Here is a 17,635-nt window from a genome sequence, read left to right as displayed (position 1 = left end):
TTAACAAAGAGCTTTGACAGAGAAAAGCGCAGAGGTCAGTGTGACAACAGGGAGCTGAGCAGAAAGGCCAAACAAAACCAAGACAACATTTGAACTTGAACAAAACAAAACTACATTAAAATATGCAAATAAAAAAGATACGATCAAAGTGTGCATGAGAACTATATCAATCACAGGTGAATTGGGGGAAAGTGCCATAATATTAATACACTTTTTTATACAGCACCACAGCATAAAATGCAGCTCTTTACAAGAGAAAGAAATCAATAACACAGATATTCCAAAACGGGAGACACAAAAAGTGGAAACGATGCTGTAATAAAATCCAAAAGGGACAATTTCTTCTATCAAAAGAGACAATATTCTCTACAAAACAAGTGGATATTGTTAAAAAAAAATCAATAACTGAAAGATATAAAAACCCATAAGGCAAGTATGAGAATGATCTTGTATTCTCTCTCTCTCTCTCTCTCTCTCTCTCTCTCTCTCTCTCTCTCTCTCTCTCTCTCTCTCTCTCTCTCTCTCTCTCTGTCAGAGGACGCTACGCCCACTGCTTGTGACCGCGCGCACGGTGCAGGCAAAAAAAATAAGAATACAGTCGCAATAATGGCGATGTTAAGCGAGCATGGGATTCGCCTGAGTTCCGTACGTATTTCACATTTTGATATTAACCTATGCTCATTTCTTGCAAAATAACTGTTATTTCCCGTAGGTGCAGAACAATTGAAACTGAGTCTTTATTTGTTTGTTTTGTTTATTTACTGTAGATGAGTCCTTCCTTCCTGAACAGCAACTCCACCAGTCACACCTGGCCCTTCAGCGCGGTGGCAGAGTTAATAGGTAGGGCACCCAAGTTGTCTTGTCTCGTGCACCTGCAGCTCTGGTGCGCTTTATACATGATGCAAGTTTTCACGGTTTCGTGTCATGCACTCTTCCGACGTCGCACTTAAAGTGTGTGTTCAACAGATATTTGTGCGTGTGCGCTAAAGTTGGCCGAATGGACTTCCTTTTTAATACCCCCAACGTTTTATGAGGCTTCTGTTACGCGTCTGTCCGCGTCACGAGTGAGTTTATTCTAATTTAGGTTTCGTTATCTCCCCTTGCAATTTGAATAATCCTAACATCATAATGACTTGTAAACAGTGGTCGTGTTTTACAGTAATTGTATAAGGAATCACGTCTGTTGGTATAAACAGAAAATTATCAGATATAAACTCTGGACTTCAGCATAAGAACGCAGCATGGTTTGTCCCTCCATGTGATCCTCAGCGTCTGTTTCTGTCAACACCGTCGTTCCTCCACTCTGTGCGCTCTCATTGGCTCAGACGTGGCTTCTGACTTCTAACAGGAAGAGCGGTGGGGCTGTGTGTGTGTGTGTGTGTGTGTGTGTATCATGGGTGTGTGTGCTGTATGCAGATGTGGTATATGACACCTCTGCTCTCTCTGCTGATGCAAAGAGTTTATTTATTTTATGAAGCGAACGTCTGCAGTTCGTTTTGATTAACATGTGAGATGAACGAGGAAAGTAAAGGGTCACAACGTGGTGGTATAAAACTACATTACAATATATGTATTTACATCTACAGCCGGGATAATCAACCACTTAACATGGCCACTTTAATGCAACACTGCAATGCCCACTGTGACACTTAATCCACTTATACATATTTATTTATTTATTCATAATGAACCTTTAATAGCTTTTAATACTGAACAGTCCTTATTTATTCATTGCATACTTTTCATGCTGACACCAGAAACAACATAATGCTACTTTTCTTCTTTTTTACTGTTGTTAGTTGAATGTATGCATGCAACGGACACACTGGCTAAATAAATATTGTTTTTATGAATGAGAGTACAAAGAAATGACAAGAAAGAACCTTGAAGTCTTGAGGCTCTGCCTGTGGGGAAACTTTTGCAAACTAACAGGAGGCCAGGGGCCAGTTAGCTTAGCCCAGATCTCTGTTTGGGGTCCCGGGGATCCTTCCCGGGCACTTTATCCTTTAATAAACCTCGGTTTTGATTTAAAAAAAATGTATGCAGTCTGGAACATTATTAACATTTAAAATACAAAAGAAAATCTTGAGTGTGAATCAATTTATTTTCACTGTGAATTAGAAAATGGTCAGAGGGTCACCTTGCACCCTGTCAAGGGCCACATTTGTCCCACTGGCCGTAAGTTGAGTATTACCAATCGACATACAGTGTAATACATGAAAACAGCGATAGATTCACTTTATAAACCATGCATGCATCAACACGGTAGTTTCCGTGCTGCAGTTGTGGTTTCCAATATTTCATCCCAAACAGCTTGAGGCAACAGGAACACGCCCTGTATGTTGATGGAGTACTCTTCCTCTAATATCCTATAAAACCTGTTATACAGTAACAATAAGTATCAAGTTTACAGTCACCCGCTCTTCTGAGACCAGTACCCACTGCCTCACCTAAAAAGGCATGGGAAAAAGGATTTGGGGGTAGACATTACTGATGACCAGTGGAGGGACATTCTGAAACTGGTCCACTCATCCTGGATTTGTGCCAGGCACGGCGTATTACTGTGGAAGGTGCTTCATAGAGCCCATTTCACTAACGCGAAACTGGCTAAGATATACCCTAGTCACAGTGAAGCGTGTAACCGCTGTAAGCAGTCCTCAGCCGACCACGCACACATGTTCTGGACGTGCCCTAAGCTTGCTGAATTTTGGTCTGATATATTTCTAACCCCCAAACAGGCACTTAACACAAATTTGGAACCAAATCCTCTGACTGCTCTTTTTGGGCTCCCCCCGTCTAAAATCTGCCCATAACTACACAACATGTCGTTGCCTTTAGCACCCTGCTCACCAGACGTAACATTCTCCTTAAATGGAAACTTTGAACTACCATCTAATTGTCCCTGTGCAGTGAGGGATTATTGTCAACATTTCTGTCGCGCTTAGTTTCAGTAACCCCCAAACGTCTCAAGTGGCCCAGAGTTAGTTTATCCTGTTCTCAGATCTCGATAGTTATCATGTACACGGCTGATTTTCAAATAAAACCACAAAAAGCAGAAATATAATATTTATTGTACAGTAAGTGTCATATATCTTACAAAAGCAGTCATCGCAGTTTTCAAAAAGCAGATTTATGCTTGAATGCCAACCGTCTTACTTCCTCTTGAGAGTTATTGAATTGAATTGAATTTTATCTATAGTGCAAGATCATAAGATATCTCAAGACAATTTACATAAAGAGTAGGTAAAGACCACACCACTCTGACTTATTTATGATTTACGGAGACCCAACAAGTCCTCCATGAGCAGCAACAAGTTGCACTATCTTTAATAAAAATAGGAATAATTTTCATAGTTATTATAATTATTATATACAGTAATAATCCAGCAGTCTTGTGCACACAGTGGCAACAAAAACCTTCCCTTTTAACAGTCTGGAACGTCGAACAGACCCAGCTCTATGGAAGACGGCCATCTGTCGTGTTGAGGAAGTACTGTGGGGTACAATATCTCCTTCCCTCCACCCCACAATCGTACTTTCTCTTGTTAATTTCTTTCTTTCTCTCATGTTCTAGACAATGCTTCAGATCCCGGTGTATCCGCTAAACAGATCTGGATAGATGTAGATGAAGAAGCCGGTCACCAGTGTCTAACTTTCATTGATAATGGCAGCGGGATGACCCCTCACAAACTGCACAAGATGCTCAGGTAAGACAGACACATGCACGTCCTCATGAGGTATAAATGAAGAGCAGTTTAATGCAGCATGTTGCATCAGAAACATTTTTTTGCATGTGGTAATTAAATGCACTGATAGTGTTCCTCTCTTCTATTGGCTATGTAAACCACAAGGAGAGACTCACCAGCGTTTTAGATCACACAATAAGCAGAACTACACGCACACATACATGTACATGGAGCTGAAAGTTTAATCATCTATAGCTATATAGATTAAATAAATGCTAAACATGTTTTGTTTCAACTCCTCAAGTAAGGAGTATTTTCACAAAAATAACTATTACAAAACATGCACCCTTCTTTCCTCACTCTCCCCTTCACCCTTTGTCCAGCTTTGGTTTTACAGATAAGGGTTCAGGTAAGTCCAGTCAATACGCCATCGGAGTCTACGGGAATGGTTTCAAGTCTGGCTCCATGCGTCTGGGCCGCGATGCACTCATCTTCACCAAGAATGGCGGTTGCCAGACTGTGGGAATGTTGTCTCAAACCTACTTGGAAAATATCAAGGCCCAGGCTGTCATTGTCCCCATTGTGCCCTTCAACCAACAAACTAATATCCTTTATGAAACAATAAGGCATTGGAAATAATATAAGATGTTTTTTTTATTCACGCTGATTGGTAGAGAATCTGTTTGTCACCTTCCAAGCTACTTTATGTACTGACCTTAACCCAGCGTTACAGTCTCTGGTGGTGACTGAGGACTCGGTGGCCAGCCTGGCAGCCATCCTCCAGCACTCCATCATCTCCTCCCAGGAGCAGCTGCATTCACACTTTGACTCCATTCGCTCCAAAAAAGGCACCAAGATATTAATCTGGAACATCCGCAGGTTGGAATAATACATTTGCTCATGGTGGATTTAGGTTGATTTCCGTCATGTTAGTAATTCAAAAGTTGCTTAAAATAGTTTGAGATTTTGTGAAATACACTTTTATATCTGTCAATTAAATATGAGTTTCAGCCAGGATACGTTTAGCTTAGCATAAAGACTGAATGAAGGAGGAAATGGCTAAGTTAAAAAGGTAACCCGAACCTTCAAAGTGTAACTAAGGGAAAATGGACCCAATGGTCTTTTTCGGCATGAATATACATTAAATAAGCCATCGTCACCTATTAACAGAGAAATCCCGGACACTTGCTAACAGCCAGACATGGTGAACACCGTGTAGCTCAGGGCGGAGCGCTGAACAATCCAAAATGGCTTTTTTTAACCACTATTGCTCAAAATAGCACCAAAACTCTGCAGTAGCAGAACTCAGAGTTTATTAAAAATAACTGTTGTACAATGCTACAAACCTTAGCGGCCGGCTACGTCCATGTTGCGAGGCAGTCCATACAAGTCGATTACCGAATGCACTGGAGTTCAGTTCAATACTTTCCTCCTTGAACTGAACTCCTGGATTTCTCTATTAATCCGTGATCGACGAGAAAAACTGTCTCGATGGCTTATTTGATCTATATTTATGGCAAAAGAGACTGTGGGGTCCATTTTTGAAGGAGTTACACTTGAGTTACACCAGAGTATTTCCAAATCCTTTTTTCACATTCCACCAAATTCACACAACAATGTCTGTCTAACTTTTGCTCTCTAATTATCGTACTAAGAAGACAGACATATTGAGTCTTTTGATACTGTATTTTTTATTTAAATGTACAGATTTTTTACCTTTTTAGGCTATAAAGTTATGTCGTAATTTTGCTACCAAGGGCCTTACAGGGTTAAAGCACATTTATTAACATGTTTCAACTCTATAGGTGGGTTTTAAAGGTGTCTGTACCTTTTTGTAGAGGCAGGCTAGCTGTTCCCCTTGCATCCAGTGTTTATGCTAAGCTAACAGTCTCCTGTAGCTTCATATCTACCATACAGACATGAGAGGGGAATCCATCCTCTTATGTAACTTGTTGGCGCCCCAGACAATAAGCGTGTGTTCGGGGTCTCTCTAATGTACCACAAGTGAGATTGATGAGTATGCAAACAGAACAAGAACACACATATGATATTTGTTTAAGCGTTCTTTTACACAAATCTATGCAAAACATGTTCAGTAACGCTGAAACATAAAGCCGCATATCATCATCTTATAAAGAGAAGAGGAAAGTCCAGTTTTACACATGGCTTTCTTAAGCTAAGTTCTCTAGAATGAGGGAAACGGTTCCCATTAAGAAGTTTCTCACACATTCTTCTGTTTCACTTTCTCTTTACGTTGGAGCCAGAAAAGTGTCTCCACCATGATCATTATCATTATGATGCACTTACTGTACCAATATTTGCCAGAGTGTCATTACCTGTTTTCCCCTTGATGTTATCCTGAAGGGCCAAAGATTGCAAGCCAGAGATCGACTACGAGACCGATGCGACTGACTTCCGTTTGCCTGATATTCAGATCGAGGAGCTGAAGAAGAGTCTGAGGAGCAGTGGATCCCTGACAGCTGAAAACAGCATCCCAGAAATGCACTACAGTCTCAGGGTTAGTCGTGGAAAAAAAGGGTTTTTCTCCTCCCTAAAGGAAAACTTTCAATTTTTCTGAAAAATACACGGTTTTCATTGCACAGCGCATCAATTCTGCATGATTTTAGTGTTGGTGGTTAAGATGAGGGTTAGAATAAAATTCAAGGTAAAAGGTGTTGTGGTTGTGGTTAGAGTTTGAGTAAACAAGCGTGTGTATGTGTGTGTGCGTGTGTATGTGTGTGTGTGTGTGTGTGTTCAGGTTTGACAGGGAGTACTTCTTCTCTAACGGATGTGCATCTGTGGCTTTTAAGTAACACTACTCTAGTTTCATTTTAAAGCCATGTTCAAATTGTTGCTGAAGCCCATCTCAGTTTTGACAATCTTCAAGTTGTTATAAGAGTTTTAAAAGCTCAAATAATGTACATCCGGGCTAACATCAAAATGTTTATTAAAGAGTGTGAACAGATGGTGTCGGACCAAAAAAATCAATTAACAGTAGGTGTTTGAAATTTAAAACATCTCTCTCTCTCTCTGTTCCTGTGTTCGTCTCAGGCCTACCTCAGTATCTTGTATCTGAAGCCGAGGACTCAGATCATACTGAGGGGGAAGAAGATTCTGGCTACACTGGTGTCGAAGACGCTGAAAAACATTGAGCATGACGTGTACAAACCCAACTTCAGTGTATCCCTACGATGCTGATTTGCGAGGATGGCGGTAGAAAGTCATGTCGTCATCTGTATTTGTGCCTATATTCAGATGCAAACAGGAAGAGGGAGGTTAGCTGCTTTTTGGAGATGAGTCAGGCAGTAAAATATGCAGAACTATGCTGTATTTTATATCTACAGTGTCTTGTTTAAAGGCAGAATTGAGTATGATTTCAGCATTCAAAGTTGGCACCACCTCCTCCCCGCCTTAATGACACTAGAAGCCCACGTCCCCTGGCTCCTGCTCGCCAGCAGGTGAAAGCCAACCCCCCTAGATTCACTCATGTTGGTCTTTGTCAGCTTGGCATTTTGCCTTGTTATATATGCGTTTTTTTAGTGCCCTTGGATGCGTGCTTGCGCATACACGGGGGCGTCCCGAACCGAGAAAATCCAGGGCCTTTTTTTCTTTAGGAAAATACGACTCATTGTGCCTTGAAACATGCTAACACATTTCTGTAATTCGGAGAGCTTGATTTAAAAATGTATTGTAAAGGCCGAGAACCAAACCTTGATACTTTTTTGGTACCAACTGAAATGTGTCTAAAGCACAGAGTATTTAAAAATGTAAATTACCGAAAGCTAGTTGTAAATACTGTATCTTGTTGATACTTTTTAATTAGTTACCTCCTGATTCAAACCAAGTTTTGGACTATTTTGTTTAGGCAACAGTATAAAGCAACTTTTCTACTGTGAAAACAATGGAATTGCAGAAATAATATGTTTATATTTTTCCAAAAATCATACAGAAACTCAGGCATTGTTTTGGCACTAGTGTTTGATTTTCCAGCGTTTTCTGTTGTTAAAAACTGCTTTTTTGTCGTGTCAATTACAGATTTTTTTTAATAATATTTATCATTTATCTGCATCAATATTCCTGTAATTAGTATAACAGTCTGTAAAATATGAACTTTGCCATTAGCATTTGTTCGCCACTGATATCTTGAGCAAAATATTTATAATTTTTGATATTATTCTGAATCCTGCAAATGTCCAGGACTGTTAACCTTGACTCGTGTCTGTCAGAAAGAGAAGGTGAAGGTGACCTTTGGGATGAACCCGAAAACCAAAGACCACTATGGCATCATGATGTACCACCGGAACCGACTCATTAAAGCCTACGAGAAAGTGGGCTGTCAGCTGAAGGTAGAGAAATAGAATTTTACTTTGTCATCATGCACAACGTTTAGTAATAATTGATATCTGCCTCCGCTTAAACCTCACTTCCCAATTCTCTACAGGCTTCAGGTCAAAGGGCAGGAGTAGGAGTCATCGGTGTCATTGAGTGTAACTTCCTCAAACCTGCTCACAACAAGCAAGACTTTGAATACACCAAAGAGTACAGGTACACACAAAACAAACAAAGTAAACACACACAAGAAGGTTCATGCAAATATGAGCTGTGCAGTTTAAGTTGATGCACCTATGGGACTTGGCTGGGAACCGGAGGGTGGCTGGTTCGAGTCCCTGTGTGGACCATGAATGGTGTGTGGACTGATGGCTGGAGAGGTGCCAGTTCATCTCCTGGGAACTGCCGAGGTGCTGTTGAGCAAGGCACGGAACCCCCAACTGCTCGGGGCGCCGATCCATTGGCAGCCCCCTCGCTCGGACATCTCTCGATTATTTGCATGTATATATCCTGTTTGTGCATGTGTGTGTATTTCAGGCCTGTGTGTGTGTAACCTGAATAATAACAGTGAAAAAAATGAATTTTCCCTTGCGGGATTAATAAAGTAACAATTAGTGCATTCTTCATGCGGCAGATAAGGTCAGAAAAAAACTACTACATGCTGTGTTTACAAATTATGAGGAAACTGCACCGATCGCTCACGCAGCTCTTCCTCGGAGTGCTTTCATTTTCCGCAAATGTGAGCGTTTTATAGCAGAAAAGCTGGTGATCACATTATCTTTCCAGTCATTTTAACCACACACCTTGTTTTCTTTTAGAGAAACAGACCTCTCAAGAAATGTTTGCCAAATACGCTCTTGATATGGGGGGGGAAAACAGTTTAAGACTAAAAATTCACTGTGTTTTCCTGTTTCTTCTCCCAAGACTCACCCTCGGTGCTTTGGGCCTAAAGCTGAACGACTACTGGAAAGAGGTGACCAAGAAGAAGGCCAAAGAGCGAGAGTTTCAGGCGCTAGAAAGGGCTGAAAATGAAGACCAGCATGACGCTGACAAGTGAGTGTTGACTGTCTGAAGAAGTCTTCGTAACTTAAGATAGAATGCATTATTTATAAGTGTGAAAATACAAGTGTGTTGTGCTACTGAAAGAGGATTTTAGTTCATGTTGATCATCTGGCGCTAAATCTACCTGAAACTGTTCAAATCACTGGGAAAGTAAAAAAAAAAAAAAGAAACTAGTCCACTTTCTACAGGCCAAGATAATGATGGTAACAACAATACAGGAAGACACACTCTCTTTTAAAAACTTGGCAATTCATCTTAAAGTGAAAATAGGTCTTTTTTTTTCTCAAAGCTTGAAATCAGAGAGTTGAGACGCTGCTTCTTGAACTGAATAGAAGTAGCAAAGAAGAGTGAAAATGCTGAGGCTGGGAACTTCAGGAGCCTGTATAAACAATACAATCTAATGCCAGCTACACGTTTGTCTGTATTTACAGGGGTCCCATGTGGTTACAGTGTGAAGAGTGCCTGAAGTGGCGAGCTGTCCCTGCAAGTCGTTACAAAGTGGTTCCTGAAAGCTGGAAATGCAGCGATAACCCCAATCCATGGTACAGGTGTGTATTTCTAATTGTTGCTTTCCTTGAATTGGACTTAACACTTCAGATGTAATGGTGACGATACACAGGATCTGCTGACCTTTGTGAAGCCAGTCTTATTCATTTTCTGTGAAGAGCAGTCGATCTGGCTGCATGATGCATACGGTGTGTTGACCAATCATTCGCTACATCTGAATTTTCATAATCATGACTGGTCCTTATGCAAAAGTGGTCCATGCAACACACCAGGCTTATTAAAATCAGATCAAACTGTCAAACTAGGCAGCACTGATCAAATATGAATCAAACTTCTGTTATAGCATTGCCAATTTCTCCCCTCAGATGTTTTCAGAATCATATTTTATACTGTTTGGCATCAAATCAGGGTTCTGAATTAACTTTTGTGATCACCAGCCAATGTAGCTGGTGACTTTCTAAAGTTCCAGTGAAAATAAGAGAAATAATGAGTGCCACTGAATGCATTTGATCATTTTATCAACATTGATGGCATGAAAAACACATACAGTAGTTTAGTACAATACATACAAAAAAATATACACAAAGAGCAAATATTTCATTTCAAGGATCTGTCTCTTTATCTATAATACATAAAAGTTCTTTAGGCTCTCCTGATGACTTCGGGCGCTCTCATGGTCCTTTACTGCCTCGACTTTAAAATTACTAGTTCCCACCACAAAATTGTGCGTTCTGTGTTTTTTTCTTTTGCGTACATGCGACAGCACTGACGATACATGATGTTTGATGTTGTGATCAAACACAAGCCATTCACCTTCCGTCAGCCATTTGACATTAAATTTTCTTTTCTTCGTTTCTCTGTCGATATTCTCATCCCCTGCCTCTTTCCTCTCCCCGCCCCCAGAAGTCTGTCCCAAACATCGCTGTATTTAGTTCAATCTTAACTTTTGACTTTACTTTACTAATGTTAGCTAACTCCCTCCCCTTTCAGTCTATTTCCTGCTTCACCTCCGTTCTTCTTCCTTGGGTTTTCTGTGGGACGCTCCGTTCGTTACCATGGTTTCTCACGCTAGTTTCAACGCAGAATGCGCACAGCCGATAGGCGTGTGAAATGTCATCACGTAGCATTATGGCACAGCGTTCATGGGGAATGTAGGAAGTACCGCAACAGGGATAAATGGCCGAGAACAGAGGCTTTTATCATGTACGTAATGCCTCATATTGTACATCACCGGCCAAACTGGCTAGTAAGTTCCCTCCCACCATCGTTTTCAGTCTTTTCTCTACTGGTCTATAATAAAGGCTTAAAATAAATAAGTGATCACAATCTTATCCCTCTGATTTGTAAAATGCAAAACTTCATTACACCACATAAGACTTAAAACATCTACATGTGCATTAACATGGAGGTGTGTGTGTGTGTGTGTGTGTGTGTGTGTGTGTGTGTGTGTGTGTGTGTGTGTGTGTGTGTGTGTGTGTGTGTGTGTGTGTGTGTGTGTGTGTGTGTGTGTGTGTGTGTCTTTCAGAAGCTGCTCTTCACCAGAGGAAGCAGAAGACAGCCAGGAGCTGTTAACACCCAGCTACCAGAAAACCCACAAGAAACGGTGAATTCCCTTTTCATCTCTCTCAATCTCTCAAACTTCTGAGTGAGAATTTGTGTATGGACAGACGTTTTTACACTGCTCCTGTGCGTGCAGATGTGCACCCGGGCCGTGTTTGTGTTTTTCATCTGTCAGTCTCATGCTCTTGTTTGCGTCTACTTTGGCTGTACTTTCGGTCAGTTCAAAACATGCTGCCTTTTTATTCACAAAGGAATTTAGATATCAGTTGTTTTTGTTAGTCACTTTCTTAATTTGAAACCCACAACTTTTTTTTTTACATGCAAATAAATAGAGTACAGACTAACTTACAAGTGCAATTTCAGGTTAAAATAAAATATGTAATTAAAAGGCCTGTGAATGTTCTTATTCGTCCAGGTCATCGTTATCCTCAAAGCAATTTCAGTCAAAAGCAACTGGACTGGTGATTAAAAGGTTAATTAAAGGTTAAAAGGTTAATTTAACCTTGGCATGCCACAAGAACTGTATAAACAGTTTATTTATTAATGCTGTTTTCCTACTTACTAGTATTGTAATACTTCCCTACTTCCCCAGTAACAAACAATCCTAATAGTAAGCGGATTGGCTATGAGTGTGGCACACTAATTCTCCGATGGACTTTATTGATCCCAAATTGAGAAATTCTTATATTGCAGGTCATCCAGGCATTGCATGGGAACAGTAACTACATGTCAACATTAGAAGATGAGAATATACTGTATATCAGAAGAAATATTAACACTACCAATGAAATAAATTTAAATAGCTCATCTCAGAATACAAGAAAAAACCTTAGCATGCTGGATAATTACAAGACATATCTAACAGAATACACAAAATAAAGAGTATACTAGAATACAAAACAAATATAATTACCTACTGCTGCTAAAATATAAACATAGGATAACATACTAAAGAAAAGAATATATAAAATATAGTTTCACATTAAAATCCTTAAAAATACATCTTCTGCTTCTACCTCATTAAAAATTCCAGAATTCATAAATATAATTTCTTGTTTAACGCAAGACGCAAGCTTCTACATCACACTTGTATAAATTGCAAATTGCATTGGGATTGACTTCCAAATCAGTTGTGATGTCATAAATCATGCCTCTTAAAATTGGATTTTCAATGAGCACAGTAGATAAATGTGAACACAGCTTTCTCCTATAAAAACTCCCAGTGAATCCCCAATATCCTACTGTAGGAACTGGAAGAATAAAAAATTGACTGGAGTGGGACTTAAGATTTCAAGTGTGCAAGTGTTTAGGGGCACAAAGAGCAGGGAATCGGAAAGAGGGCAAATGTAATATCAGGAGTTCAACCTATCAATGTCTTGTTTTTTCCTGCAGAGAGCATCTCAAAAACAGAAAAGGAGAAACATCTTTGGAGGTTTGTGAAAAACAGAAACTTTAGCAACTTTACTTTTGATATAGATGGATATATTGTGTATAATGCAGGTGTGCTTGGTTGCTTGTGTTGCAGGTGTGCGGGTCACAGGACCAAACGGCTGAACATCAGACCCTCTCACGCAGTTCATCAGAGCCGAGCCAGCCCACCTTTGAGTCCACACACGCACCTGACCACATAAGAACAGCAGGTCGACGGCGCACAGAGGGAAGCGCACTAGAGCCAGATCAGACAGAAACAGATCACCCAGCAGATCATTATACAGACACACACATGAATGCTAATGCACAGGCAGAAAGTACGGTCACAGCTGCCATCACAACCGCTCAACAGAAGCCCGTCGGAAGAGGCATGGTCATTAAAAACAAGGCCGAAATCACACATATCGAAACTATGACCGATGAAAACAGGCTGGAAGATAAAGAGACGGACAAAAATAAAGACACAAACATGGAGTTGACGGAAAGCGGAGAGAACACATACACATTAAGGTGGGATATATTGCATGAGTACTGTGAATGTGAATAATCGTCCTTAAAAGTATGTTCAACAGTGTCTTTTACAATAGCATTTTTTTAAGTGGTTTCCTTCTTTTTAACCATTATTTGTTCATTCGTTTTAGTTCTCAGTGAAAATGGTAATGGGGCTGTAAGCTGGAGCAGTATAGAAAATGTACCAATGTTCAGCAGATAAAGGACTCCCAACCGTTTAAATTTACACATCCCATATTCTAAAAATGTAGATTTACTTGTCTCTTTTTTATCATAAAACAGGTATCAAAGGCCCGTATTTAGAAACCATGTCTTTAAACGAGCTATCAGGACTTCTGTACCGTGATGTCATGTTGATGACATGCTGTTAATTGTCAGGTCTGACAGTAAACACAGGCAAAATGCTGCGACAGGATGAAATCGATGGTGGGTGTTTTATTGTGAAATATATGGGTGACATATTGTTATAAAAAAATCTGCTTAGGGCATTTGTTTAACAAATAAGAAAAAAAGATTTGCATTATTTGTTTAGCCTCTCAATTATTTAAGTTGGAGCATGTTTTAATAAACCAGCACTGTCCTTTGTGTCATTATACATTTACAGCATAATAGATTAATATAAATTCATTACCATTGATTCCTATAGGCAGAGTTATTTTCCATGAAATGTGTTGTGGATTACCTGTCTCAATGATGTTTTAAGTGTCTGTAAGTTGATTTTCACACGGCAAACAAACAAACGGACTACCTTTTCTCCTCTGCAGCCTCAAAAGGAAACCAGGATTGGTGTTTTACTGGGAGAAAAAGAAGCCATGTCTTGACTCAGAATATATGGCAGAAGAGACGAATCCTGAGAAACAACCTAAGACACTTTCCTCAGAGAAGACCGAGCAGGACAGTAGCAGTCGAGAGAAACCAAGTGACGCGGAAAAGCGAATCCCCGCCAGCCTCACCTGGACCCAGCCGCCCCCCTCCACACAGACTTTGATGGTATCTCCTCTGAGTCGTACAGAAGGGCCGCGGAGCACGCCACTGCCTCCACAACAGAATGACCGGGCAGCTATGTTGCAGAAGCTGGCTGATTTGAAGAAAGAGATCCAGGAACTAACGAGGCTTCTAGGTCTGGAAACTCTGGACACGATGACAAATGGTGACAGCGGTGCTGAGATGCCAAAAAGAGGGACGGTGACTCCGCCCGCATCCACAGCGAGCAGAGAGGTCGGTTGCCAGACGGACGTAGCTGAGGTCAGCAGAGTTTATACCCAAAATTTCAGATTCATGAGGATGATAAATTACAATCACATATGAGCAAGGTGCTTGTATGTGATTGTAAACTCTTCTGAGTAACCTTCTGCTCTCCTTCCTCTACATCAGAGCTCCACTTCATCCAGCAGCCCAGCCAAGGCTCCAGAATGTCAGGGGCTCACGGTGCTGGATCAGAGAGATGTATGTGGGCCGAAGGAGCAGCCTGAGCAGAACGTACCGAAGGAGACAGAAAATCTGAGCTGGACGAGAGTCAGTGACAGCGAGGCCTGTGAAGACAGCAGGTGTGTATTCTACACAGACACCGCTAACTTTTTATAATGAGGTTGTTCACTGGTCAGAAATTCGTGGATAGCAGTGATAATTAATCCGATTGCACTGCTGTATCTAATGTTTACTATGTCTGTATGTACAAGTAAGTACACATGGACGGGAAGTTGAAAATGACAGTCAGTCCAGACTGTCATTCACAAGGTATAAAATGTAAGATTTACAAATTTAAGTGTCTTAAAACAACTGGACCTATGTTATATATTGTGTTGAGTTGTGGGCTTACATTATCCCAAATGTTTCCCACAACGTCACCTGTGTATGGCGTCATATCCTTTTATGTGCTTTTGTCGGTCGTAAATTGACTTTTTATCCAGTTTTACGATAAGCTTTCTAGATCTTGGTAGTCTAGTACTACATATTTTAACACGGATGAGAGATTTTAGCCATCAGACGTCTGGATCTTAAGCTATCCACCAAGAAAACGAGCTGAGCAAATGTTAGCAGGGGTCTGCTGGTGTTGGAGAAACCTGAAGATTCATTCAGCTCCCATTAAAAACCTCCTGAACGATAAACACTGAAGGAATCTTAACTGGGAGAAGCTGAATGTTATGAATATAAATGCTATGGTTTTGACATTTAAGTCATGTCCTCTTTCACCCCTATTTACACTTTTTTTTTTTAAATGAAAATTTCCCTGAGTTTCACTTAAAGCTCTTCTTAACTTTCTGGCAATTTTTCACTTTTATTTAGTAATCGTAAAAATGCTCCTGATAAGTGTATGGCACGCTAAAATGTAAAAGGAATCCAGCAGGTGTTTAAAACTCATCAATATTCCATTCGTATATATTTCTGATAAAGGTCTGACCAATTATTTTATTTGGTTCGGATAAAATATTTTCCCGAGCTTCCTGTCCTCCAACTTGCGGAGGTTCCACTTTGACAGGCAGTCCAGTGCATTTTGCCAATGTGGAGGTCCGAAACTTCTGACTTCCCGTGGCACTTGAATGCAGCATTTCTTTCAAAGCACAGGGAGGATTGAGCTTCAGAGGTCAGGCAAGGGGAAGAGGGTGGGACTTTGGAGGGAAGCACTGAGTGAATAAACAGGATTGTTTGATGGCTTAATAATGAAGCTGTTCTCCAATCAGATCTTTACAGGAGAAACTGCGCAAAATGCGTAACAACGTGGTGGCGCTTCTCACCGTCCTCTTGCCCCAACTGGACATGAGTGGCATCAGCTTTGACACCAGCGACGTGGACAACATCCTGCAACAGATCATAGAGGTCAACTCACTGAAAATGTCATCAGTGCTTTAATAAATCAACAGTAGATTTCTGTTGGCAAAGATTGATGTTTCTCATTTGTTCAAGCTTGGGTTCGTATTTAAGAGTTTTTGTGTGATTTAAATGTGATATACTAATATTTTTTATTATGCCTCTGTTTTTGCTTATACTACGTTAAGGACCAATGTGTAGGATTTAAGGTTGTCAGTAGTATCGATACTTACATTTTCGATACCACATGTTTAAAACAATACAAAATCCTCAAAATTACTGAAGCTATATAAAAAAAAGTAGCTCTACTTTTCTATTTTCAAACCAATTGGCTGCACAGAGGAAACAACAGGGAACAGAATCAACTGTGTGATGTTGAACCTGCAGTGGCCTTCGGGTAACATGAAAACCACAACTTGCCCTCTTTAGGGCCGATCTTTGGTTTGTCCGTTCAGGGCTACTGTAGAAACATGGAACGTGGAAGAGGCCCCATGTAGCTGAGATACGAAGGGCTCTTTCTTAGCTGACAGAAAACACGATTCTAAAATTTCAGGTGATTATACACTAATGAAAACATAGTTATGAATATTATGTTCCATTTTTCCAATATCCTCCTTAAATCCTACATAAATTAGGTCAGTATACGTCGTCGATGTGGAGTCATGCTTGTTTCTGGATTTGATCATACTGTACAGCTTTCTATAAAGACATTTTGTTTGCATTAAAATACTGAAACCAGTTCTTGTGCACTGCCTCTTCATCAGTCCGATCTGCAGAAGTCCTGCAGTAGTACCTCCTATTTGCCACGAGGTGGCAGTTACAGCAAGGCCAGTCATGAAAACCTGCTCCCTCAAATCCACATTTGGAGTTTCTCCCGCCATTTCCTTGGACCATCTTTGTTTTGGGACTACCATTTTATAGCAACTATTGCCAAGGGGCATTAGGAGTTGAATCCTAAATTAAATAAAGCTCACCAACATAATCTTCTGTGTGACTTTAAGTATTGTTTTATATTACAGTAATGTAGGCTATTTCAATATTATAACATCGCACCACACAACTAGCTTAAAAAATATCAGCTTGGATCCAAAATGACATTTGACCACTCACAAAACCTAAAAATAAGCCACACTTTTATAAAGGGTTCATTTTGTAACTATTAATGGTTAATTTATCATTATTTATAATCCATTAATAACAGTCTATATTTGAATGATGAAATATTATTGATAATGTGGTTATGAATGTTGTCCCTCTATAGTCACGTTTCTCTTTTTTGTTTTTGTTATAGATGTCAACAAGTTATTACTATTAAACGTGAACGGTTTAACATTTAAAAATGAGCCTTTTAAGTGGATTTTCAAACAGCAGACAAAGGGACTTTTCACAACCTGGAAACAATTATTAACTGTTCATATATGAAGAATTAATTAGAAGTGGTGTACAGTAAGTCACATGTTTATATCTGTATTATGTATGGCGTCACTTTAGATGGTGTGTTTTTTTTTTTTAGTGTGTTTATGAGTACATTGTGCAGCAGCAGCGTGATGTGTTCAGGACAAATTTCTCCCCCGGGACAATAAAGCCTTGACGGATTTTATCATAGAGCACACGCACACACACACACACACACACACTCACTCTCTCTCTTTCTCTCTCTCTCTCTCTCTCTCTCTCTCTCTCTCTCTCTGACCACCACCCCCTCTCCACTCCCCCGTCTCTTTAAAGCTTTCAGCCCGCAG

The 17,635-nt window shown here is 40.2% G+C and overlaps 1 protein-coding gene across 1 annotated transcript; it reads left to right on the top strand.

Moving 5' to 3' along the window:
• Positions 1 to 585: 585 nt before the first annotated feature.
• Positions 586 to 16,580, top strand: LOC310948610 (MORC family CW-type zinc finger protein 3). Its single transcript, XM_083915802.1, has 17 exons — positions 586 to 645; positions 768 to 840; positions 3,575 to 3,707; positions 4,070 to 4,291; positions 4,419 to 4,565; positions 6,051 to 6,204; positions 6,738 to 6,866; positions 7,913 to 8,032; positions 8,128 to 8,231; positions 8,940 to 9,068; positions 9,509 to 9,625; positions 11,110 to 11,187; positions 12,537 to 12,576; positions 12,670 to 13,085; positions 13,850 to 14,330; positions 14,460 to 14,632; positions 15,767 to 16,580. Exons 1-17 carry the CDS (start codon positions 607 to 609, stop codon positions 15,933 to 15,935), a joined length of 2,724 nt encoding a protein of 907 aa, XP_083771928.1. The 5' UTR covers positions 586 to 606; the 3' UTR covers positions 15,936 to 16,580.
• The last annotated feature ends 1,055 nt before the right edge of the window (positions 16,581 to 17,635 follow it).

The sequence above is a fragment of the Echiichthys vipera genome, assembly GCF_963691815.1.
Source record: "Echiichthys vipera genome assembly, chromosome: 6".
NCBI lineage: Eukaryota > Metazoa > Chordata > Actinopteri > Perciformes > Trachinidae > Echiichthys > Echiichthys vipera.
Note: the sequence above shows the minus strand (reverse complement) of the source record. Positions and strands in the feature narration are given on the sequence as shown.